The sequence below is a fragment of the Peromyscus leucopus genome, chromosome 14 (assembly GCF_004664715.2).
Source record: "Peromyscus leucopus breed LL Stock chromosome 14, UCI_PerLeu_2.1, whole genome shotgun sequence".
Taxonomy (NCBI): domain Eukaryota; kingdom Metazoa; phylum Chordata; class Mammalia; order Rodentia; family Cricetidae; genus Peromyscus; species Peromyscus leucopus.
Window position 1 is genome coordinate 38,704,111 of NC_051075.1, and position 24,146 is coordinate 38,728,256.

General features: G+C 44.1%; 1 protein-coding gene and 1 pseudogene across 2 annotated transcripts in view; one reads left to right on the forward strand and one right to left on the reverse strand.

Moving 5' to 3' along the window:
- Arid4a (AT-rich interaction domain 4A) overlaps positions 1-15,202 on the forward strand; it is a 72,065-nt gene extending 56,863 nt beyond the window's left edge. For both annotated transcript variants that reach the window (XM_028858454.2, XM_028858461.2), the window contains 5 exons: positions 824-1,951; positions 2,126-2,230; positions 8,533-8,739; positions 9,638-9,784; positions 13,487-15,202. In XM_028858454.2, coding sequence (XP_028714287.1) covers positions 824-1,951; positions 2,126-2,230; positions 8,533-8,739; positions 9,638-9,784; positions 13,487-13,590 — 1,691 coding nt within the window. In that variant the 3' untranslated portion in view covers positions 13,591-15,202. The remainder of the gene's footprint in view (positions 1-823; positions 1,952-2,125; positions 2,231-8,532; positions 8,740-9,637; positions 9,785-13,486) is intronic.
- On the reverse strand, positions 7,490-8,535 carry LOC119088985 (annotated as a pseudogene).
- Positions 15,203-24,146: the final 8,944 nt, after the last annotated feature.

A 24,146-nucleotide genomic window follows, 5' to 3' on the forward strand; every position in this document is an offset into this window, starting at 1 on the left:
CAATCTTGAGCAGCCTCCTTGGGAGCTGTCAACTCCTGTTACCATGGTATCCCATTTGTGTGTTGATTTTGGGGAGACAAGCCCATTTGGAGGTTAGAATTGGTCCTCTCCTGCCACCATGTGGTCCTCAGGATTGAATTCAAGTCATCAGTCTTGGTGGTGGCAGGCACTTTTATCCTCAGAGCCTTCCTTCTAGCCCTGACTTGGTGTTTTTGAGACACGGTCTCTCATTGCCCTGGGGCTCAGTGATTGAGCTGTGTTGTCCGACCACCGAGAGAGCCCTGTCTCTGCCTCCCAGACCTGGAATTGCACGGGAAAGCCAGCCAGGCTCGGCCTTTTTACATGGACTCTAGGGCTTGAACTGAGATCATGCTCACACAGTACATTTCACCAGCTGAGCTCACTTCGTAGTCCTATCTTCACTTTTTTTACAGGTTTGGTTGTTTGGGAGGAGTTTTTTGTTTGTTTTTGTTTTGTTCTGTTTTGTTTTTGTTTTTATTTTTTTGAGACTAGGTTTCTCTGTGTATCTCTGGCTGTCCCAGAACTTGCTCTGTAGACCAGGCTGGCCCTTAACTCAGAGATCTGCCTGCCTCTGCCTCTTGAGCACCGGGATTAAATGCCTACACCACCACTGCCCTCTGTCATCACGTTTTAATCCTAGTCTTTCTCCCTATATTTTAGCACATACAGATGCTATGATTTATTTTATATATGAAATTTCTATAGCGATTAGAAGTCTAGGTCTTGTTCATATTTCATAAGATTTTAATTATTACATTGGTGTTTAATTTAACTATCTGTACAATGTACTGTCTCCTTACAGACTCCTGTTCATCTGATAGTGAAGCAGAAGACCCTTTGGAGAAGAGCTTGATAAATGAAGAGCTTTCTCCTGATATCAAAGAAGAATTAGAAAAAAGTGAAAATGTAAACGATGATAAACTAGATGAAGAAAACCCAAAGATTGTACATCTATTAAAAGAAAATGACAGGACTCAGATGCCCTTGGAACCCCTGAAGGTAGAGGTCGGGGACAGCGATCACATAGTACATGTTTTTGGAAACAAAGCGGAACAAGTGGAAGAAATTAAGAAACAGGTGGAAAAGTCCCCTAAAGGGAAGGGAAGGCGGAGTAAGACGAAAGACCTTTCTTTAGAAATGATAAAGATGTCATCCTTCAGCCAGGAGGAAGCAGGCGGAGAAGCTCATGCGGACACTCACAGCCTGGAGTTTGCTTCACTAGAATGTAAAAACTTTTCTTCTACTGAAGATGAGGTTGACCAATATGAGAAAGAGAAAAGGCTGAAACGAAAAATACTAGGACACTCATCCCCAGAGAAAAAAATAAGGCTTGAGAATGGAACCGAAGCGACCGCTGGCGGGTCCCAGGAGAGGACCAGCGATGGCGCGGGAGCTGAGGGCAGGAAAGGCTCACATTTGGAGCAGCACTTTGAAACAGAAAATGAAGGAATGCCATCCCTGACCGCGGAGCCGAACCAGGGCATCCAAGAAGTGACCAGTGAGAAATTGGACAGTCCAGCGGAAGAACCTGTCCCTACGCCACTCAAGGAGGAGGAGGACGGGATGCCTCTGATCGGGCCCGAAACCTTGGTGTGCCATGAGGTAGACTTGGACGATTTGGATGAGAAGGATAAGGCCAGCGTTGAGGATGTGCTCGTCGACGGCTCTGAGTCTAACTGTCTGGTCTCTGTGCCGCCCGCGCCCCCTCCCGCAGCACAGCCTAACTTTTCCGCAGCCTCCCCACTTACTCTCAGTCAGGACGAGTCCCGCAGTGTGAAGAGCGAGAGCGATATCACAATTGAAGTGGACAGTGTGGCCGAAGAGTCGCCAGAAGGTCTCTGCGAGAGGGGGCCGGCCAACGGGTTCGAAGCCAGCGCTGCCCCTGGCACCTGTAGTATAATCGTCCAAGAGAGAGAGAGCAGAGAGAAGGGTAAGGCCTTCTAGGGGGTGCTTTCGTGTGAAATCAACAATTCAGGTGTTAGATATGACAGACGTGTACTGTTGTCTTCTTTAAAAATAGAGAAATGATGTGGACAAGTGCGGAAAACGGACCTGTTTCTAGCTTTTGGTTTGTTTTCAAGGTTTTCCTTTTCCTTTATTTCAGGTCAGAAGAGGCCGAGTGATGGAAGTAGTGGGTTGATGGCGAAAAAGCAGAAGCGAACCCCGAAGCGGACCAGTGCCGCAGCCAAGAGCGAGAAGAACGGAACAGGTCGGTGTTTCCCGGGGCTGGTGTTGTACCGCGGCAGAGGTGTGGCTTGATCACCTGAGGCAGTCCTAGAATGAGGAGAGTTTATTTTGTTCCGAAAATCATTTTTCCATTTTTTGGGGTGTGTGTGTGTATGTACACATGTGTCCATGCATATGAGCGCATAGACATGCCCCCAAGTGTAGTAGAGGTCAGAGGACAGCTTTGAGTCAGTTCTCTCCTTCCATCTTTATGTGAGTCCCAGGGGTCATACTCTGATCTTCACGCTTGCATGGCATGAATTCTTTCCCACCGAGTCGTCTCACCGGCCATCCATTTTAATCTGGAAATATCTAGTAGTTTTACTTAGAACTGGCATAGCTAAAATTATTTCATGGAAAGTAATTGACTATTAGAAAGGTATTTTAGGATCTTGAAGAAAAGAAAAATAACCATTTGTTGTGCTGTGCAAAACTTGCATTTCTACTGATAATGTTTTCTGTCATCTAGAAAAGCTGGTTTATAAATAGTATAGAAATATTTATTTTATGTAGATGAATGTTTTACTACATGTGTGTTCATGCACCATGCACCTGCTTAGTGCCCACAGAGTTAAGAAGAGGCACCAGATCCTCTGGAACTGGAGTTACAGTTGTGAGCCACCGTGTAGGTGCTGGGAACTGAACCTAGGTCCTCTGCAAGAGCAGCCAGTGTCTTAACCATTGAGCCATCCCTTCCTCCTGAAAAGTTAATTCTTACCAAAAGAAATGAAAATAGTAAATCAGTATGAATGGATTAGATTACATGAAAAGCAAACTCGGTATGAATAAAATTAAATAGTCAAAGTAAGTATGATTGATTTTGACAAGCTTGTTGCTAGACACCGCCTTAGGTAAACCAGCTCATATCCTAACAAAAGGACGGTGGAGATCGTACAGGAACAGACACCTCCAAGGATGGGAAACTGTGTTTCAGGTTTTTAGTAGTCAGAAGTGGCTTGCAGCTGCATGCTTCAGGACTAAGGAAAAGAGTGATGGAGAGAAGACTAGATGAGAAATGACAAAGGGAATATGCATAATTTTATAGTTTATAAATCCAGAAGGTACTACCTTAGTGTAATCGAGGTGAACACCCAGCTGGGCACAGTAGCATATGCTTTAATGCCAGCATTTGGAAGGTTAGAGCAGGAAAATTCCTAGCTTAAGGCCAGCCTTGGCTACATAGCAATGGAACAAACTAAAATCATGTACAGCTGGACAGAATGCAATAAGAAAAGAGTAACACCAACATCTGAGATAGTCCCATCAAAGATGCATAATGTAAATCTAATCAGTACTTCAGGACCACAACAAACTCAGCCTGGAGGCTATCCTGCACAGCAACAGGCTTCTACTAGTCAGGCCTGGAGGATATCCTACCTACACAGCAACAGGCTTCTACTAGTCAGACCTGGAGGATATCCTACCTACACAGCAATAGGCTTCTACTAGTCAGGCCTGGAGGATATCCTACCTACACAGCAACAGGCTTCTACTAATCAGGCCTGGAGGATATCCTACCTACCCAGCAACAGGCTTCTACTAGTCAGGCCTGGAGGCTATCCTGCACAGCAACAGGCTTCTATTAGTCAGACCCATAAGGTCATGAATGCAATGAGAAGAGAAAACGTTCTGGATTGAAAGAGACTTCAGGGACATGGCCACTAAGTGCATACATGCTTCTCACCTGGATCTTCTCGATTTAAAGAGTACTTGGATCATCAAATGGATGTCTGAAAATTACAATCTCTGTGAATTCCTGATGTTGATAGTGGTATAGGAATATATTGGCCTAAAATTAAAGTCTACAAATTCATTGATCTTTCCCTTTAAGAAGTGAAACCTAACTTGCCTCCCCTTGACTGAGATGAGCTCAGTGATTAGTGTCTAACAAAGCATAGTGGTGGTTATGTGCCTGTGATGGTTAACATTGACCGTCAACTTGACAAGATCTAGAATCACATGACACAAACCTGGGCACAACTGTGAGAGATTATCTAGATTAGTCCTCGACATGCCTTGATGCCGGGACATTATCTTGATGAGATTAATTGAAGGTGGAAGACTCACGCACAGTGGGCAGCGTCATTCCCGGGGCTGGAATCCTGGAGTCTGTACAAAGGTGAAAGTGAGCTGAGCACAAGCGTTCATTTCTCTCTGCTTGACAGTCCTACACGGTGACAGCTGCCCCCAGCACTCTCTGCTGTGGCTTCCCTGCCACGGTGGACTGTACCCTTCAGCTGTCAAGCTGCCTTTATCACAACAACAGGAGAAATAACTGAGACAGTGACTTTGGAGAATGGATCATAAAAGGCCCCACAGATTCCTTCTTACCCTGATGCAGAGTCACTGACATATTATAAGGATATTTCCGTGTTTGGAGAAGTCCGCAGTGAGGAGCTATAGGCATTCTGCGATGGGCTAGAGGAAAACCAAAACTGGACCAGTGGTCATGCCAGTGAGTCAGTCAGGACTTCCGAGACCAAAGCCCGGGCTGAAGTTAAAGTGAACCCTCCCAGCGGTCCTGGGGCAGGGCAGCCAGGCAAGCTGCTCCAAGGTTCTGATCCTCAGAAACCCTGTGAGATACCAAATGTTTGTTGTTTCAAACCAGTTGAGTTAGGGCTAGATAACTAATATGAAAAATGGTTCTGATTTTAAGAAATGTTTCATGCTGAAGTATTTGGATGTGATGAAGATTTTAAAAAAGAAAGTGGCTAAACAGATGTCTCAGAAGGTAAATGTGCCAGCTGAACCACTCACAGATAGAGTTTTCTGATTTGTAAAGAATGAAAGAAGGGCATGATTGGCTTTTTCTTTTAGAGGGAGTCTGGATTAAGGCGGTGACAAGAGATGAAATGAAAGATGGAGTCAGGAAAGTTAATAGGATTCACTGTGATTAGTGCCATCACTAACTGAACTAAGGACTTAGTTAACTTAGATGCGGAACACAGGACCTAGCAGCAGAGTGTTGGAAGAGTTTGGGGAGTGTGGAGTTGTTGCTACCCGGGATTAGGAAAGTAGATGGCGTGTGGTGGTTAGAAGAAAGTCTGTGTACAGAGGTCTGTGTTCACAAGAGGATGAGACTGCTGTGGGAAAGGAGTCGGAGTGAGAACACAGTGGGGTGGGAGCTCGGTCTGTCAAGTGCGTGCAAGCCTGAGAACTCACGTGTGATCCACAGAGCTCGTGTAAAACGCCAGGTGGGCTTCTGCACACTTTGAATCCCAAGGCTGGGGAAAAGGGGACCGGCAGGTCGTGGGGTTCACTGGCTAGTCAGCCTCGTCAAATCTGTGAGCCCCAGTTCCCACTGAGAGATTGTTTCAGAAGACAATGTGGACATCTCCTGAGGAATAATGCCTAAGGTTGATCTGGCCTATATGCGCGCGCGCACACACACACACACACACACACACACACACACACACACACAAAGTAGAGTTGGGGGTGAAATCAACAAGAGTGGGGTTGTATGGATTGTCTTCACCTGTTGAATTTGGTCCCTAGTGAGTTCCAGGCACAGTTAGAGAGAAGGAAGTCAGGATGACAAGACATTTCTCTCTTTTGTTTTTAGAGACAGGGTTTCTCTGTGTAGCCCTGGCTGTCCTGGAACTCTCTATAATCCAGGCTGTCCTCGAACTCAGAGATCTGCCTGCTTCTGCTGGCCGGGTGCTGGGATTAAAGGTGTGCACCAGCACAGCCTGGCTGACAAGACTTTTCCTTTTCAAGAAATTTGAAGAGATGGGAAAAAGCTCCCACCAACGAGAGCTTACTCTGCCCCCACCCTCCCTTAAGGTTGAGGCAGCTCTAGAATCTGGAAACAGAGGAATCCGACAGTTAAAAGAACATGGGTACTGTTAGTTATTTAGCTGCGTTGTGTTCTTACCCTGCAAGGAAGTGTCACGAAACACGACAGAATCCGCTTATAGAGTTTATCAGAGATAAAGGGACAGAGAGTGCGCAGGCCTGTGGGAGAGACACGTGCGTGGAGAAGAAGAGGAGAGGACCGGGAATATGGCGCTCTGCTTTAAAACCGGCTGGGGGCGTGGCCAGGTCACGTCACTACTCCACGCGTGTGCGTAGATCACATGGTCACGTTGCGCGCTTACGTGGCCATGTAACGTCACGGATCCTGGTCACGCGAGACGCCCTGGCCCGGAAATGGCTATCTTGACCTGGAACTGGCTAGGCGGAAGTGTTCGCCTGGTATATGCGACCGTGGGGGCGTGTTGTGAACCCTTCAGGTACTTGACCCAAGGGTCTTCATTCCAGGGGACCGGGTAGTAGAGCATTCCAAAGCAAACTCTTCTTTTGAGGACAAATGATAATCGTACTGTAACCTTAAAATTAAGACCCAGTAAGGGGCCAGTGAGATGGCTCATTGGGTAAAGCGTTTGCCACACAGTCCCGACCCCTGAGTTCTGTCTCCAGAGACCCATAAAGGTAGGACTGTCACGTGTCCCCCACAGCATGTGCATGCAGCCTGTCCTCCATCCTGCACACAGGAGTCAAGTGTTCTTCTTTTTTTTTTTTTTTTTTTGTTTTGTTTTTTTGTTTTTCGAGACAAGATTTCTCTGTGTAGCTTTGCGCCTTTCCTGGGACTCGCTTTGTAGCCCAGGCTGGCCTTGAACCCACAAAGATCCACCTGGCTCTGCCTCCCGAGTGCTGGGACTAAAGGCGTGCGCCACCACCGCCCGGCCTCAAGTGTTCTTAAGGGTAGTAAAGACATGCAGATGGTGCAGACGCAGGGCAGGAGGCAGGCTGGGAAACAGGTGTGTAATCTTCGGCTTTGGGAGTAAAGATAGGGTAGGGGTAAAAGGTACATGCCTTGAAAAAATGTAAAATGAAATTCCAGCTTGTTTTTATGGGAAAATCCGAACATCTCTTAGGATGAATTGGTGAGGAGGGAAGCAGAGTTGGAAATGAATTCTCTTTTGTTAACACATATATCAGAAATTGAGCGTAGACCACCATGCCTATAATCATAGCACACAGGCAGCTGAGGCAGGAGGATCAGGATTATGAGTTCCAGGATAGCTTGGGCTAGGTACTGACTTTCTGGGCTATCAAGGCCATTTTTTGTTTGTTTGTTTGTTTTTTGTTTGTTTGTTTTCTGAGACAGGGTTTCTCTGTGTAGCTTTGCGCCTTTCCTGGAACTCACAGGCTGGCCTTGAACTCACAGAGATCCGCCTACCTCTGCCTCCTGAGTGCTGGGATTAAAGGCGTGTGCCACCACCACCCTGGCTTCAAGGCCATTTTTTAAAATAAATGTTAAAGAGGAAAAGAAAAAAAAATGTTGGGCATGTTTACAACAGGATCTATTTGTGTTCTTCATACATAGTTGAGCTGGGTTGTTGTTTTTTTAAGATTGTTTTTACGTTTTATTTCAGCATCCATGGAGCTACAGAACTACAGAATATTGTTTTATAATTCTCCTTTCCCATTTAGTAATATATTAGATTTTTTATCATTATCCTTGTGAACTGTAGCTCATTCTTTCTTCTCAGTGTGTGTGTGTGTCAGTGTGCGTGTGAGTGTGTGTGTGTGTGTGTGTGTGTGTGTGTGTGTGTGTGAGTGGTCACCTGTAGGAGCCAGTTCTCTCCTTTCATCTTGTACCTGAGCACAAGCTCCCATCATCAGGCCTGGCAGCAGGTGTCTTTACCCGCTGGACCATCTCACAGGCCCTGTAGCTCATCCTTTGAAAAGATAGAAATCAAACAGTGGGGGAAAAGTCAGCAGTCAATAATAGATCACTTTGAAACATTTTTTCTGCCTAGGGTTATATATCCCTCCCCATTTGTTTTAAACCAGAGTATTTACTTTATGACGGATTGAAATCCTCAAGATGAACCGGATGCCGCAGCAGCTGCCCTCGTGGGCTTAGGTGTTGTCCCTTCCCGGAATCCATGTCTGAATCTTCGATAGACAATTTTTAGGTGTCTCCTCCATCCAGTCCCGGCAGGGTTTCGTCTCTTAGCCTGGACACTCCACTATACTTTCTCTTGCCTTGGCAGGGTAGCCATACTTGCCGCAGGTCGACTCCTGAAGGTGGTGAGCCGCAGAGCCACAGCGGCGGCACAGCTTGTGCGTCTTATTGTGACGCTTTCCAAAGATGACCTTCCTTTGTCGTCTTGATTCTGCTGCCAGAGCCCAAGAATTCATTTTCCCTTTCTTCTGTTGTAACTCTTGATGTACATGTTTACCTGTGTGATACCAAGCAGTGTTACTGCTGCTGCTGCTGCATTTTGATCTTTGAAGCTGTCCGTCATGTGTAACTGGAGAAACTCTTTACAGGACAGAGCAGTGACAGTGAAGACCTCCCTGCCATGGACAGTTCGAGCAAGTGCACACCAGTCAAGCACCTCAGCCTGGCTAAGCCGCAGAAGCTGGCTCGCTCCCCTGCAAGGATCTCGCCTCACATCAAAGACGGAGACAAAGAGAAGCACAGAGAAAAGCATCCAAATTCATCCCCTAGGACGTATAAGTGGAGCTTCCAACTCAGTAAGAATCTCCCAGATAGCCTGAATGTATATTGTAAAGTGTAACATTTCTTGAAATGTCGATTTGGAATAGTGTTAGTAATCATTAACAAATTATGTAGCCATTCCGAATCAATAGTCATCACTTGTACATAAATCTGCTTTTCTTTTCTTTTTTTTTTTTTTTTTTTTTAATTTGGATAATGCTAACTTGGTAAATATGACAAAATCTTCAGTTAAGAAACCAAACATGAGCTGAGTGTGTGGTTCACCCCTGTAACCCAGCACTCACCAGGGTGAAGCAGAAGGATCATAAGTTTGAGGGCAACCTGGGCTACACAGACTTTGTATGATATATGAGTTATATGAGTGAAAAGAAAGTACCCTCTCTGCCACTGACACTTAAAACTATTAGTTACATTACAGGTCAATTGCTTTCTTTTAATTTTTTTTTTTTTTTTATGTTTTATGATCATTGGAGTGATACATGTTTGTTTTGGGTTTTTTTAGATTTCTTTCTTTCTTTTCTCTGTTTCTTGTCTTTCTTTCTTTCTTTGATGTGCACTGATGTTTTGCCTGTATATACTCTGTGTGAGGGTGTCAGATCCCCTGGAACTGGAGTTACAGACAGTTGTGAGCTGTCAGGTGGGTGCTGGGAATTGAACCTGAGTCCTGGAAGAGCAGCCAGAGCTCTTAACCATCAAGCCATCTCTCCAGCTCCCCAAGTGATACATGTTTAATATAGAATATTGGGCAAAGAACTCTTAATCGTAGATTTAATTTAATCATATCTTCCATATGTTAGGTCACAGTAAACTAAACTTTTACTGATTTGCAAGTTAGACTATTTATAGAATTACATTCTTTTTGTCTTACAGTTATTTTGTTTTAAAATTCAGATTAACTTTCTTTCCTTTTAGATGAATTAGATAATATGAACAGTACAGAGAGAATCTCTTTTCTCCAAGAAAAACTACAGGAAATCAGAAAATACTACATGTCTTTGAAATCTGAAGTTGCAACCATCGACAGGAAGAGGAAAAGATTGAAAAAGAAAGACAGAGAAGGTAATGCTGTTTGTTTCTCCCCTCGTTTTCGGATACACTCAGATCATTTTATAAGTTTATCTCTCTCAGTTCATGTGCAGTAGATGCTGCTTTCAGGTTTAGGGCTTTCTTCTGAAGCAAGAAGTGGATGTGTCTGTAGCCGAATGAACCAGAGGGACACCCTTGAAAGGGTGCGAACTCTTCCAAACAGCCTGTGATTTACTGAGCATGTTGAGTTTTCCAGGAGGGCATACTCTGCTCAACAGATGATTACTGGGTGCCCCTATAGTTGTTATTATGAGGTTCACCAAGATGAATAGGCCTTAGGTATCCTCAGCATTGCCTATCTGGAACCATTAATCATTCATAAACATCTACAATCTAATGCAGCTCAGCAACACGGATGAGCATGTGTCTCGTGCCAGGGCCTCTGCAGGTGGTGCAGAGGTAAGACAATTAGACACAGACTTTGATCTCAGTATCTTTTTAACGTCTGTTGGGCAGTGTGTGCCCTGAGTGATATTGCCCGTCTGGCCGTTAGGCTACTTTAAATAATCCTAAGGAGAGTGCTGTCTGTGCCAGACCTTAAGAATGCAGAGTTGCCAGCTAGTCAAACATTGGACAAGGAGTCTACCCAAGCTCAGGAAAGGAAATGAAGGTTTGTGCCCTACCTCGTTAGTAATCAGATCAGAACACGCGGAAATGATCACTCACAGTGTGACTGGAGGGAGGAATAGTGTCTGGGATGATAATGCCCCCTGCTGGAGAAAATAGGAAGGGGGTCTCTGTGTTGTGCGTGCAGAGCAAATCGTGATGGCTCTTGTATTAGTTACTTTCACATCGCTCTCACCAAAAGAACGGAAGAAGAAATCAGGACAAAGTTTAGTCCCAAGGAGGCACCCCCAGTGATCTTTTTCCTCCAATGGCTCTGGTCCAAGCAGACCATCCTTTGTCACGGGATTGCTCCACTGATTAGGTCAGAGTGCTTTGTTTCTGAAAGCCCTCATACACACATACCCAGAGGAGTTCTTTACTAATCTCCCTGGCATTTCTTGATGTAATCAAGTTGACCACTGAAACTAACTGCCAGAAGATTCTTCTGAAGAGGCTAACTATGCCTAGACAAATGGTCTACCCTAGAAACCAACGTTTGGATGCTTCTGAACCTAAAAGCAAGACCCTTGCAAATCACATGTGTTTTGACCACATTAAAAGCTGCAAAGCTCAGACATGGCTTCTAGTCAGCTTATTGTGGCCCTTTCCTGTGTCTGGAAGCCACTTGACCAGGGATTTGAAGAAATCCTTCGTGTAAAGACAGAGGCTGAAATAGGAGGGGGGCAAATCCCAGAAAACTGTTACTTTTAAAAAAGCACAGAAATATACTAAAAATTTAAAGCCGGTCATGGAGGCTCATCATACCTGTGATTGTAATCTTAGCACTTGGGAGGTGGAAGCAGGAGGGTCAAGAGTTCAAGGCCAGTCTGGACTAGGTAGCTAGTTCAAGACTAGACTAGGCTATATAAGACCCTATGTCCAAGAAATGGAAAGCTTTCAGAGATAAAGAAGAATCTATGAAAATAGGACAGAGGGATTATAAAAAAAAATAGTAAAAGGGATATGTGTTGTGCTGGAAAAAAAAATCCCATCAGAAAGTACAAAAGACAGATGTTTGGTGTATACGTGCAGTGTCAGCACTTGGGATGTGAAGGCAGGAAGTTCCACTAGGCATGCCTGGGCTACATAGAGGTACCCTAACTCAAAGAAGTGGAGGGTGAACAGCCTGGGCTACATAGAGACACCATCTCAACAAAGCTACATATAGCTATGTTGTCCCAGAGAAATGGGGTAGGTGGTCAGGAAGGAAGCCGTGGGTGATGAGAGTAGAGAAGAGTAACAGAGCAGTCTGGTGAGGGCTCTGACTGATGGGATTTCTGCAAAGAAGACTGAGAATATAGGGAGAGCTCCAGGGAGGTCTGTGTTAGAAGACAGAAAGGTTAACATGCCTTTATGGAAAGTCACACCACAAAACTTACTCCACGGGCAAGAGTGAGTTCTTAGAGCTTTTTGTTTTCAGTGGGAGGTGAGGTTGGTTTTAAAACTGAGGCAGGGTCTTACTCTCTGGCCCAGGCTGGCCAGTATGCATGGCGATTTTCTTCCTCACTCTACCAAGTGCTGGGATTACAGGTCCAATTTCAGATGCTAAAAGCTTACATGTAAAAGGTACACACAGAAGTGGGTGGACAGCATCCTGTTTCTTAAGCCGGAAGCCAGACGAAGAAAGAGTGTGTGGGATCCTGCAGACAAGGAGTCCACATAGAAAAATGCTGAGTCCTCGCATGGTTCCAGGGACGCTGTAGAGTAAGGACAGAGAGGTTATTGCATACAGCTGGGCCGGGCTGTGGGGTTACCACGGGTGACCGAGGAAGCAGGGCTATGGCACACAGCTGGGCCAAGGAGACCGGAGCTAACCCCCGAGGGCGCAGGCTGTAGGGAAGCAGTGGAGGGGCTGTGAACATGAGTGGGGGAAGGCTATGGAGGCACTTCTGCACACACTGTGGCACCTACGCTCAGGCCCTTGAGGAAGGCTCTGCCATTTCCTGGGCTTCACCCTGTCGGGGAAGACTTTGCTGTTTTCCCATGGGTCTGAGACTGTGGCCCTTGACATGGCCATGCCCGACAACACACACTCACTCAGGGCTGCACATTTCTCGGGTCCCCCTCCGTTCCCCACAGGAAAACAGGGCAGACCTTGGGGTGACGGCGAAAGGCCATGGGGTGCCCAGTGCAGAGCACGTTTGCCAAGCACCTTCTCCAGGACCAGGTAGAACAGAAATAGGTGGAGCAGCTGGCTCCAGGAGGCGTCTAGATAAACCTGCCCATGCTCACACACACCTGCACACCTGATAGGTTCAACCTGGTTGAGAGCATTGCACTCCCTCTGACAACTTCTGGGGATGACCTGTGTTATATGTGGCCTTGACCAGTCCAGCAGTTCTTAATAGTGAAAATAGCATGGAGCAAATGGAAAGAGATCAAACTCTAGAACTGGTCCATTAAGTAAAGACTGTAAAGAGTTAGACGTCGTTACAGTATTTGTAATCCCAAGAGGAAGGGCTAGCAGTGTGTAATTCAGTGGAAGTGCTTAGCTAGCAGAGTAAGGCAGTGGGTTCTGGGCCCAGTTTATCCCCCACCCCACGCCTGCCCACCAGACTTCAGGCTCTTCACTCCTTACATCTTGTGATGTCTGGTTCCGTTTGGTCGTCCCTTTTGTTTCGCAGTGCTGGGATGGAACCCAGGTCCTGTGCATGCCCAGCACACTGGATACTGTGTCCTCACCCCGGCCAGCCTGTGGCATCTCTTCTGAACTAAGTCCCTTAACTGGTCACATGCTGGCTTCCCTTAACTGGGTCAGACAGAGTACTTGCTGACAGCTCGTTACCCTTTTGGACAGCATTCAGTTGGCCTGTGATTGAAGTGAATGATGTTACAGATCTAGTTCTAGCCGGGTGTGGTGGGGCACGCCTGTAATCCAGCACTCGGGAGGTAGAGGCTAGACACTCAGAATGGAAGGTCCTCCTTGGCTACAGACCAAGTTTGAGCCAGCCTGGGCTGTGTGAGATGGCCTCAACAAACAAACAACAAATCTTATTTCTAATTTAGCTTCGATTTTCGTCGTCTTTGTGTATCATTCCTTCGTCTAACCTGGCTGTGTTGGCTCCACAGTGTCTCATGCAGGAGCTTCTATGTCATCCGCTTCATCCGACACTGGAATGAGTCCCTCTTCATCCTCTCCCCCCCAAAACGTCCTTGCTGTAGAGTGCAGGTGATGAACGTTTTCTCCACCCTCCAGCAGATTGCTGCCATGGACAGAAATTCCAAACCCTGAAATACAACCACAGAAAGCACTCAGCTGGCTAAGTATCTCCTGTATATTTTTCCAGGATTGTAGCTATATCCTCCTCTTCTTTTTTATTGTTGCAAAAAATAAGCTTATTAATAATTGAAGGGTAGGTGACCTGCCATATTAGTCATAATTTTTCCTCTGTATTTTTTTCCTTTTTTTTTTTTTTTTTTTTTTGTGATAGAGAAAAAAGGGCACTTAGCAAATTTGAATTTATATAATAAAGCTTTCAGGTGTTCTAGAGTCATAGACAAGCAAGTGCACATGATCAACATCAGAATATTACCTGGCTGAGTAGTGACTGCTGCACTTTCACTGAGCTGTATTTGAACACGAACACTTGGTGAGTAGGGGGATTATTTTATGTTTGTTGTTTTTTTTAATTTCATTTTCTGTGGAAGCACTTGCTGTGTAGAACTGCCAAAGTATGTGTTGAGTAGTGTGCCCAGATCTCAAGTGTAAAGGGGACAAAATCAATTGTGAAAGGAAGTGTAGTTGACTGAAAACTGCTGTTGTAATAAGTCTTCCACTTTTTATAGGACTTTGGAGCACACAATTATGCAAATATTTTAATGTTTATTAATGTTTACAGTGGAATTGTGAATAAGTTTTCAGTGGACTATCTTATCCCTTGACAAAAATATTTTGTCTTTTTTCTATGTAATTTCAGAGTTTTTATTTTGTTACAAAAATACAAAAATGAAATATATAACAACAATGAAGTTATTTAACAAGATTTCTAAAGCTGAAAATTTTTGTGTAAAATAAGGTATTATCTTGCAACTTGTTAAATATATTTATTCAGACATTGGATGGTTGTATTTTTATGTATTTTTTAAAATATTAATAAAATTGAAAAAAAGAAAATTCTAGGTTACTTCACTCTTTGGATGGCAGTGGTTGTCAGCTGCCCTTTGGCAGGGGCTGCATCCCGCAGCCTCACGTGCTGAAGGCGGTCTGTGTGAGCCCTTCCAACAGAACAGCTGTAAGCGGGCATCTGGATCACTCAGATGGCCTTGTGTAGAGACTTTGGCAGTCCTGGTATTGAAACTGTTTGGAGGATCAAATTTGTGGTTGCCCTTAAGATGCTCTGTCACAGTTTTATGTTTGCTCTACTGCCGAATAAATTTATATCTCCCCAAGTCGAGATGCAACAATCACATGACGCCACTGTGTATGCCTTGCCTGTGAATTGTTTCACAGACTGATACATTTGTAAATACTTCTTCCAGAATCATGTATTTAAAGCAGTTTTGCATATACATTATGTAAAAAAGGCGATTTTTTTAAAAGCCGTTTTTAAATTCATGTTTGTACATTAAAAGGGGTTGTTTTGAAGCCTCCTTTGCTGTGTTTCGTACGCTGTAAGGTGATAGCCTGGGCGCTCCACACTGTGACGGCAGACAGGCACAGCCCACCTGCAATGGCAGAGCATTACTGCAGTCACTGTTCCTCAGCTTCCTTTCGCCACGTTGTGAACTGTTATTCAGATTTCTTCCATTTTCTCAGAGAATTAAAACAAAAAAGTACTCTTGTAATATGAACTTTCCTGTCTTTTCTTTGCAAAGCAGAAGTATTTCAATGTAAAATAAAAACAGAGCCCAGTGGGCGTGTCTTAAACATAGGCTTTACATTTTTAGTTTTCTTTTAAGTGATTTTTTTCCTAAATGCCAGTAACTTATAATTGGAAAATTATATTCTGTGAAAAGAAGCATTTCAGTACATTCTTCAATTTTTAAAATATTTGTAGTACTTAATTATAAAAATGAAAAAGTGTTATTCAGAACTAATTGGAACTAGGAAGCAACTTTAAATATGTTAGTGATTTCCTTGAGTAGCAATTTGGTGAATCTGAGATAAGTTACTAGTTTGAATATTGTCCCTCTAGCTGATAGAAATTTGGTACCAAAGTATTGGGATGTAGCTCCAGAAGGCAAAATTACATATTCACTAAATACATATGTAGATACTATCTAAACCATCTTATTAGGGGGCTAGAAAAAATGTGAAATTGAGTATTGATTAGGCATTATAGGTCAAATGTTGGGCTTATTTTGAGTTTGCCTAAACTTTGAATAGACTATTGCATATTGCATGTAACTAAGAAAGTAAAAGTATAAAGATATATAAAAAAGGATGTACTATCTATAAATCAAGATATTCAAAATACAGCTTTCTGTGCTAGTATTCTTCTGTGTACTTTTACTGTTTATTATTATTAAATTTCAAGTCTTTTACTAAGAAAGAAAGCACATTTTATTTATTTTTTTTTAAGATTATTTATTCATTATGTATACAATTTTTCTGCCTGTGTGTGTATTTGCAGGCCAGAAGAGGGCACCAGATCTCATTATGAGTGGTTGTGAGCTACCACATGGTTGCTGGGAATTGAACTCAAGATCTTTGGAAGAGCAGTCAGTGCTTTTAACCACTAGCCATCTCTCCAGCCCAGAAAGCACATTTTAAAAGACTATTATAACAACTATAAAATTGGCTTAGATCATAGGAATCCCTATGAATTGATTTGCTTATGTACTTTCCTTATGGGTCCTATAATTTAACATATATATCAAACATTCAGTGCTATACTTAACATCATGCAAAAACCATTAGCAGAAGAACTGAATCATTAGCAATTTATTGAGTAACTTCTGTGTATCAGCTTTTTTTTTTTTCTTCGAGACAGGATTTCTTGTGTAGTTTTGGTGCCTGTCCTGGGTCTCGCTCTGTAGACCAGGCTGGCCTCGAACTCACAGAGATCTTCCTGGTCTGCCTCCCAAGTGCTGGGATTAAAGGTGTGCGCCACCACCACCCAGCTGTGTATCAGATATTATATCCTGATGCCAAGACTCAGCCACATGAGTGAGCAAGACACAAAGGCTCCTATCTTCATGGAATAAGTGAGATCAAGTAGGGTAGACATCAAACAGTTACCCTTTTGAATTAAAATACATTATTTTTCCTTTGGCTTTTTGAGGCAGGGTCACATGCAGGCCAGGCTGATTTTGAACTGACTGTAGTTGAGGCTGGCTTTGAATTTCTGATGCTCCTGTTTTTACCTGTCAAATGCTAGGATAACAGGCATGTACTATTATACCTGGCTAAACTCATTTAATTTCTAGAACTCATTGTATAGCCCAGGATGACCTTGAGCCTCTGTACCAGGCTTTTTCTTTTGGGCTACTAACCAGCTCCCAATCATGACTCGAATTATTAATTTTGAATGCTTAGCCTAGTTTAGGCTCATTTCTGGCTAGCTCTTTTAACTTAATTAAACTTAATTCTCTGTATCTTCCTTTTGCCTTGGGGCGTTTTACTTTTCCTTCTGTATATCTTACTTCTGCTGCTTCTCGTGTCTGCCGGCTGGTGGCGGCCTAGCTGGTGGCTGCCTGGCTGGTCTGGGGCATCTCTTCTCTCTCCCTACCAGCTCCGCCTGTCTTTTTCCTGCCTAGCTATTGGCTGTTTAGCTTTCTAGTAGACCAATCATTTGCCTTAGGCAGGCAAGGTGAAACCAATGCAACACATCTTTACATAGTTAAACCAATGCAGCAGAAACAAATGTAACACACCTTTACCCAGTTAAAGTGGTTGACATTCCACAGCATAAACAGTTATCACACATCTTTGCCCAGATAAAACAATATTGCACAAGAAGCCTCAGCCATGCACGCACTAGGGCTGCAGGTATGGTAGGCATACGAAGTTACGGTTGCCAAGACCTCCTAACATGGTCACTGTTTTAAGGCTGGAATGGCTTGGGAGGGCTTTGAAGAGAAAACATCAGTTAAACTGAGGCCCACTGAGGAAGGTGATGAGGTCCAGGAGATGGGAAAGTGCTGTAGGAAGTGCAGTGTTGTAAGCAGGAAAGGGAGAAGGCGGCTGTAGAACCGCGCCGCGGCCACACCAGGCCGGAGACAGGACGTGGGTCAGGCACTCAGGCGTTGCTCAGCCTTGCACCGCTCGCGTGGCTTCTCGCCGCTTTCCCTTTCCACTGTCACCCGTGAGTGTCCAGGGCTGTCTCGGCCACTTTGCCAGGAAGCTTTGGTTGCTTCTGAACCCACAGACCATCACCCTCTTTTATCCCTGATAGCTTTCCAATCTGTTTCACCTCACGGCTCACCTTGTGCGTGTGTGTGTGTGCACGCGTGAGTGCGTGCGTGCGTGCGTGCGTGCGTGTGTGTGTGTGTGTGTGTGTGTGTGTGTGTGTGTGTGTGTTTCCCTCCTGGGCAGTCTCCTCCCTCAGTGTTGCTTGGTCACAGGTGTGCCTCACAGTTCTAGCCCAGTGTCTTAACACAGAGTAGTCAAGAGTTACTAGCTAAATCAAATCAAAGGAAAAAATTACTCAGTTGCTTTTAAAAAACTGTTGATCTGTATAGAAAACCAGACTTTTAAGATCTTAGGGCTCTTTTTATAACATGATAATGTTGAAATAGCAACTCCATGGAATTAATTAAAGTAGACTTGCTTAATGACCTAATTGCCACGAAAAATATTCCTACGCCGGTGAATTCCTTTCCCATCCTCCCTGGCTGTCCTTCCCTCCCCCATCATTTCCATGTGGCTGCAGACACGGTTTTACTTCATCACAAGAAGATGGTATCTGATAGCACTTATCATGGGGTTGAACAGCTCGGGATGGAGTTTGGAGCTGATATCAAATTTCCAACAAATATGTGCTCAGTGCTTTAGCACAGTACAGTTTGTTCTAGAACTTAATTAACTCTTCCTGAAACTGGGCCTTATGGGTAGTTCCAGGCTGGCCTTGAATTCAAAATAATTCTCTGAGCTTGGGGACTCCAGGTATGTACCCTATACTCAGTTCTTCAGCTCGCTCCCTCCCCAAATTCTAACAATATTTTCCATGTTGACAAGCACAAGATACTCTTCATTCATAGAGACCTGTTATGCATCTTTTAAAACAGCATTAAGGACAGGATAATTTTGATATTTGTAGTTAGCATAATTATGAAGCTATGTTCATTTTGTACTCTGTATCATGCAAAATTCATTTTGAAAAGCTCTGTTGTGAAGCTTAAGGAACTTTATGTATATAATAAATGAATGTATGTATAAGTAATTGGCTTTCTTCTTAAATTACATCCAACAAGAGAATCTGAGTTCAGAGTGCTGTCTGCTGAGTCGCCAGAGGAGAGGCTGCTGAGACGCCTCCGCAGGTATGGGTGCTTGCCACCAAGCCTGATGACCCGAGTTCAATGCCTGGAGCCCACGTGGTGGAAAGAGAGTACCTACTCTCTGACTTCTGACCTCCATACATAATAAATTGAAAATGAATAAATGTAATTAACTTTTTAAATTGCCAGAGTAGATGTAAAAACAGGAGATATTCTGTTAAATTTGAATTTCAGACAAATAATTACGTAATATAAATAGACCCCTGTGCAAAACACATGCTACTCATTGAAACTCAAAGTTAATTAGGTGCCCTGTAACCTGTCTTGTTCCCTTCTCTACGTCACTGTCCTCCAGGAGACCCTTTTTGGTCTCTCGTAGACAAAAGCAAATTACTAAAGTTTCTCTTGGTTTCCAAGGATGTATCAGTATGGAAGCCACATCTGATTTTTAGAAGTACACTATTCCCAAATGGGCCCTGTCTTGTTACATTGTGAGAGATGGCTGTGTGTGTACTCAGTTCTTCTGGCTGTGTGGAGGGGTACCCTCTCACTAACCTGTTAACTGCCCTCCAGAGTTGTCCTCCTTCATCCCTTGCCAGAGTTACTCTGCAATAAAACATACGTTTCTCAAAGACAAGTCTTTGTAAATGAATTAGGCCACTGTCGTTATGGACACATCTTTTTGTGTAGGCACATTTTCAGTTTTGGGGGTGAATATCCAGAATTGGGATTCTCAGGTCATCTGACATTCCCACCAGCCAGTACACAGGGGGTTCCTGTTGCATGGCACCCTCCTCTCACTATGAATTGTTAGAGTGCGGTATTAGGGGTTTTTTGTTATCATTATATTCGGATTGTAGTTGTGGTTTGCCATTAATGGCGGTGGTTTGCTGTGCTTCTGGTGCGTACTTCCTTAGTGCAGTGATGTCATATGTCACTAACATGACCAGCACCTTCACATGTTGGAAACTCTTACACTGTTAAGGCAAGTATAAATTAACCCACCGGTGTGCCCTGCAGGCAGTAAAGAGAAGAAAATCCCAAGTATCCTGAGGAAAACTGACCGTGTGCTCAGGGTTCACAGACTTGCAAATACTGATGCTTTCACACGGATGGGAAGAATTTATTGTCAGTGCTAGGAACTGGACCTGTGGGCCTTGTGCATGCTGGACATACCCGCTGCCACTAAGCTGAACTCTGTCCCCAAGGGGACTCTCAAGTGCCCATGAGTAAGTCGGGCAGTGGTGGCCCATGCCTTTAATCCCAGCACTCGGGAGGCAGAGGCAGGTGGATCTCTGTGAGTTCAAGGCCAGCCTGGGCTACCAAGTGAGTTCCAGGAAAGGCGCAAAGCTACACAGAGAAAGTCTGTCTCAAAAAAACACTTAAAAAAAAATGCCGATGAGTAAATAGTGGATAAATAAGACGTGGCATGTTCAGGCAATACATGAATTAGTTCAAGGCAATACTACAGAACAGTTAAGACAAATGAACAAGCTTGATATGGCAATATGGGTTTTAAACCTCACAAGCAAGTTGGGAAAAACAAGTTGTCAAACTGTATCTAAAGTACACAGTTTTTATAAGATCTGGATATTCAGACTACATCAATTTTTGTGTGTATAATCATAAGAACAGGAGCGGGGGAGTAACCACATGATACATGCCTGTCATCCCTGCACTTGGGTGTAGACAGGAGGATCAGAAGCTCAAGGACATCCTTTGCTATGTAGTTTGAGGCCAGCCTGGTCTACGTGAAACTCGTCTCCAAATATAATATATATGTATATGAGATACATGTATATATTATAGACAATACATATTATGTGTGTGCATTATAACATGTATGCATATATCATAATATACATAAATATATATATTCACATGTGTGTGTATATACATACATGAGGAAAAAACAAATACCAAATTCAAGGGCGTGGAGCAGAAGGAAAGGCACGGAGAAGCAGGTCTTCTGCCCCTCCGCGCACACACGCCAAAGACTAAAGCAGTATGGCAGTAAACATTGATAAGCTGAATGCTGATGCTGTTCTTCTCTGTCATTATTGCTACAGTTTGAATGTCCACAACTAAATTTGATGTTGAAGTCAATTCTCCTATGAGGTAGCAACAGGTGGCACCCAGGCTGCCTGTGCTGGCCCAAGCCTGTAATCCCAGGGCTCAGGACGTTGACCCAATGGAGTCTTGCCAGGTGACTGGCTCCGAGTAGTGGACAAGCCCATCCATTCATGGGTTAAGGTGTTATCCCTCACGTGAGTTATAAAAGCTGGTTTAAAGCCTGCATCCGTGTATGTGCACACGCCCACTCCTGCTCCCTCATCCACTCCCCTGTTCCTGTCTATCCTTCTCTTCTACACCTCCATTGCTACACTGCCTTGGCTTTTTCTTGTATGTGCCTTCGATCACCTGGGCAGCGCCAGTTCCCTTCTCACACAAGATGTTAATGGCCTTAACCATGGAGACTGCTGTGCTGCAGAAGTTCTGCTGAAGACACCTTTTAAAATGACCCAGTCGCATTCAATTATAACAGGGAATGGATGTAAGGTAACTGTTCACATATATTTAACAATTTAACTACCCAATGTAGATGTAATTCTGAACGGTCTTATTAAGTAAGAAACACAGAGCCAAATGCAGAGTTAAAAGCCCAGAGATCGAGCAGCAGCCAAGAGCTAAGACCAAGACCCCCTTCTTACCCCTCGCTGTCACTGTCACCCTTCCCCTCAGAAAGAGACCTACTTCCTGTGTGTCTGTCTTCTTATAGACTTTCTGTTCTGCCTTCTCATTGGATCTAAACTCAACCATATGACCTCCTCGTCACTGCCTGTCTATACAGACCTCCAGGTCTCTATGGTTGGTATGGAGATTAAAGGCATGTGTCTCCATGCTGGCTGTGTCCTTGAACACACAGAGATCTGCCTGTCATGTGATTGGCATTAAGGGCATGTGCTACCACTGCCAGACTTCTGCTCAATGGCTTGCTATTAGCTCTGACCCCCAGGCAACTTTATTAACATACAAATAAAATCACATTTCAGCACAAATAAAATATCACTATAACCTAATGAAGTGGTTGACGGTAAGATAAAGTAAAGAGTGGGATTGAATGCAGCCAGTGAATCAAAGGCCACATTTATGCGCTCAGGGCTAGAGTGCTTGCCTAATGCACAATTCCCTGGTGGAAAGACACTCCACAGAATCTCAGTTCTATGAAAGCATTGCTCTTTGGTTTTGAAATATGAGAAAACAGGTTCCAAGTTGTCAAGATAGTAATAAATAACAGAACTGAAGCTTGAAGCCATTTCTTCCGACTTTCCGGGTGGCTAGCCTTCTTTTTTAGTTTTTTGAGGCAGGGTCTCTCTACATAGCCCTATTGTCCTGGAACTCGTTGTGGAGACCAGGGCTGGTCCTGAACTGACAGAGATGCTCCTGCCTCTGCCTCTGTCTCCTGAGCACTGGGATTAAAAGCATGTTCCACTATCCCCTGCTCTATGGCTTGCGTTCTTAGCAAAAACCATGGTTTGCTAGGCATCAGAACGTCGGCAGGCTCAGTTCTTGAGAAGCAGGAAGACTTAATTGCCTGTGCTATCCTTAGGTGCTAGTTTGGTTTGTTGTTTTGAGCTCGTTGGCTTTGTTTTCTTCTGTGTGTATGTGTGGTACGTGCTTATGTATTTGCAGGTATGTGTGTGCATGCATATGTGTACAGAGGCCAGAGGAGTGTGTGGTGTATGCATATGTATGTGCAGGTATGTGTGTGCATATGTGTACACAGGTCAGAGATCATCATCCTGGGTCCTGCTCTCTCTGCCTTATTCCTTTGACACCTGGTTTCTCACTGAGCCTGAACCTAGGCTGGTGGCCAACCAGCCCCAGCAGTCATTTCTGTCTTCAGCCCCCACATGGTGCTACAGATGGACACACTACCATGTGCAGTTTTTTGTGGGTGCTAGGATCCAAACCCAGGTCCTTACACTTCCACAGCAAGGGTTCTTACCATTGAACCATCTTTCTTTTTTGAGACAGTTCTTCAATATGTAGGTCTGAGAGTTTTAAACTCAAAATCCTTGTGCCACCAGGCGGTGGTGGCGCACACCTTTAATCCCAGCACTCGGGAGGCAGAGGCAGGCGGATCTCTGTGAGTTCAAGGCCAGCCTGCTCTATAGAGCGAGTTCCAAGACAGGCTCCAAAGCTACCCACAGAAACCCTGTCTCAAAAAAAAAAAAAAAAAAAAAAAATTCCTTCTGCCTCATCCTCCCAAGTACTGGGATTACCAACACAAGTCACCAGACACAACCAATTTTTAGTTTTTAATCTCTTGTTACTTCCTATTCTTTATTTTTCCTTTTAAGCTGTCACATGCTAAAATATGATGACACCAAAACTTGGTTGATGGGGTGGAGGGAGTGTAAAGTTTAGACAATCTATTAACGTTTTCATTTTGAAGGGTACCTTGGCTCACTGGCCTAGTTTGTCTCGCTGGCCCAGAAAGAACCACTTTTTACATTTTGGTGAATTTACTTGTATGTCTTTTGCTCTGTGAATAAAAAAAAAAATACCAAAGTTGAAATTAAAAACACTAACTTGAGAAACATCAGTAAGGCCCATTGAAATGGCTCGGCAGGCAAACACGCTTGCTGCCAAGCCTGACAACTTGAGGTGGATGCCTGGAATTCACATGGTGAAGGAGAGACCCAACAGCTCTGACCGTCGCACAAACACCTTGGCACATGCGTGTGCACCCATGTACACATTCATACACAAGTCAATATGAAAATTGCCTTAAACATCAATAGATATTATTTTTACATTGTTTTTACTTCATTAATGAAAATTACAGAAGTGCTGACTTGATAGGACATATTCACATTCAACTTTCACATTCACAGTTTGACAGGTCAGTGAATGCAGAATGCAGAGGAACTGCTCTGGTCTTTATACACAGCAATGCTGCATTCTTGTTTCCAAAGTTGATTCCAGTTCATTTCTTCTATCATACTGTACAGCGTCATTGTTGTTGGATGAATAGGACCACAGTAAGATGGAGACAGTGGTCCCCACGCTTAGACCAACATCCAGCTAGTTGGGTTGGTATTCGTAGAACTTCGAAGGTGCTGAAGGATGAAGAGAGACACCTGCCGACTGCTCAGGAGCCAGCAGCCACCAGAAGGGACTCAGCGGCGTGGACAGTGTCACCCTGCTGGAGGATTTCACCTCATCCCTCTGGTCGCTGGTCCCAAAGCTATCTGTTTTCACTGGAATGTCTACCGTGAACACCGTTTTGTATTAATGAGTGATTACTCCACATTAACTATTGTTTACCCCACTGTACTGCATA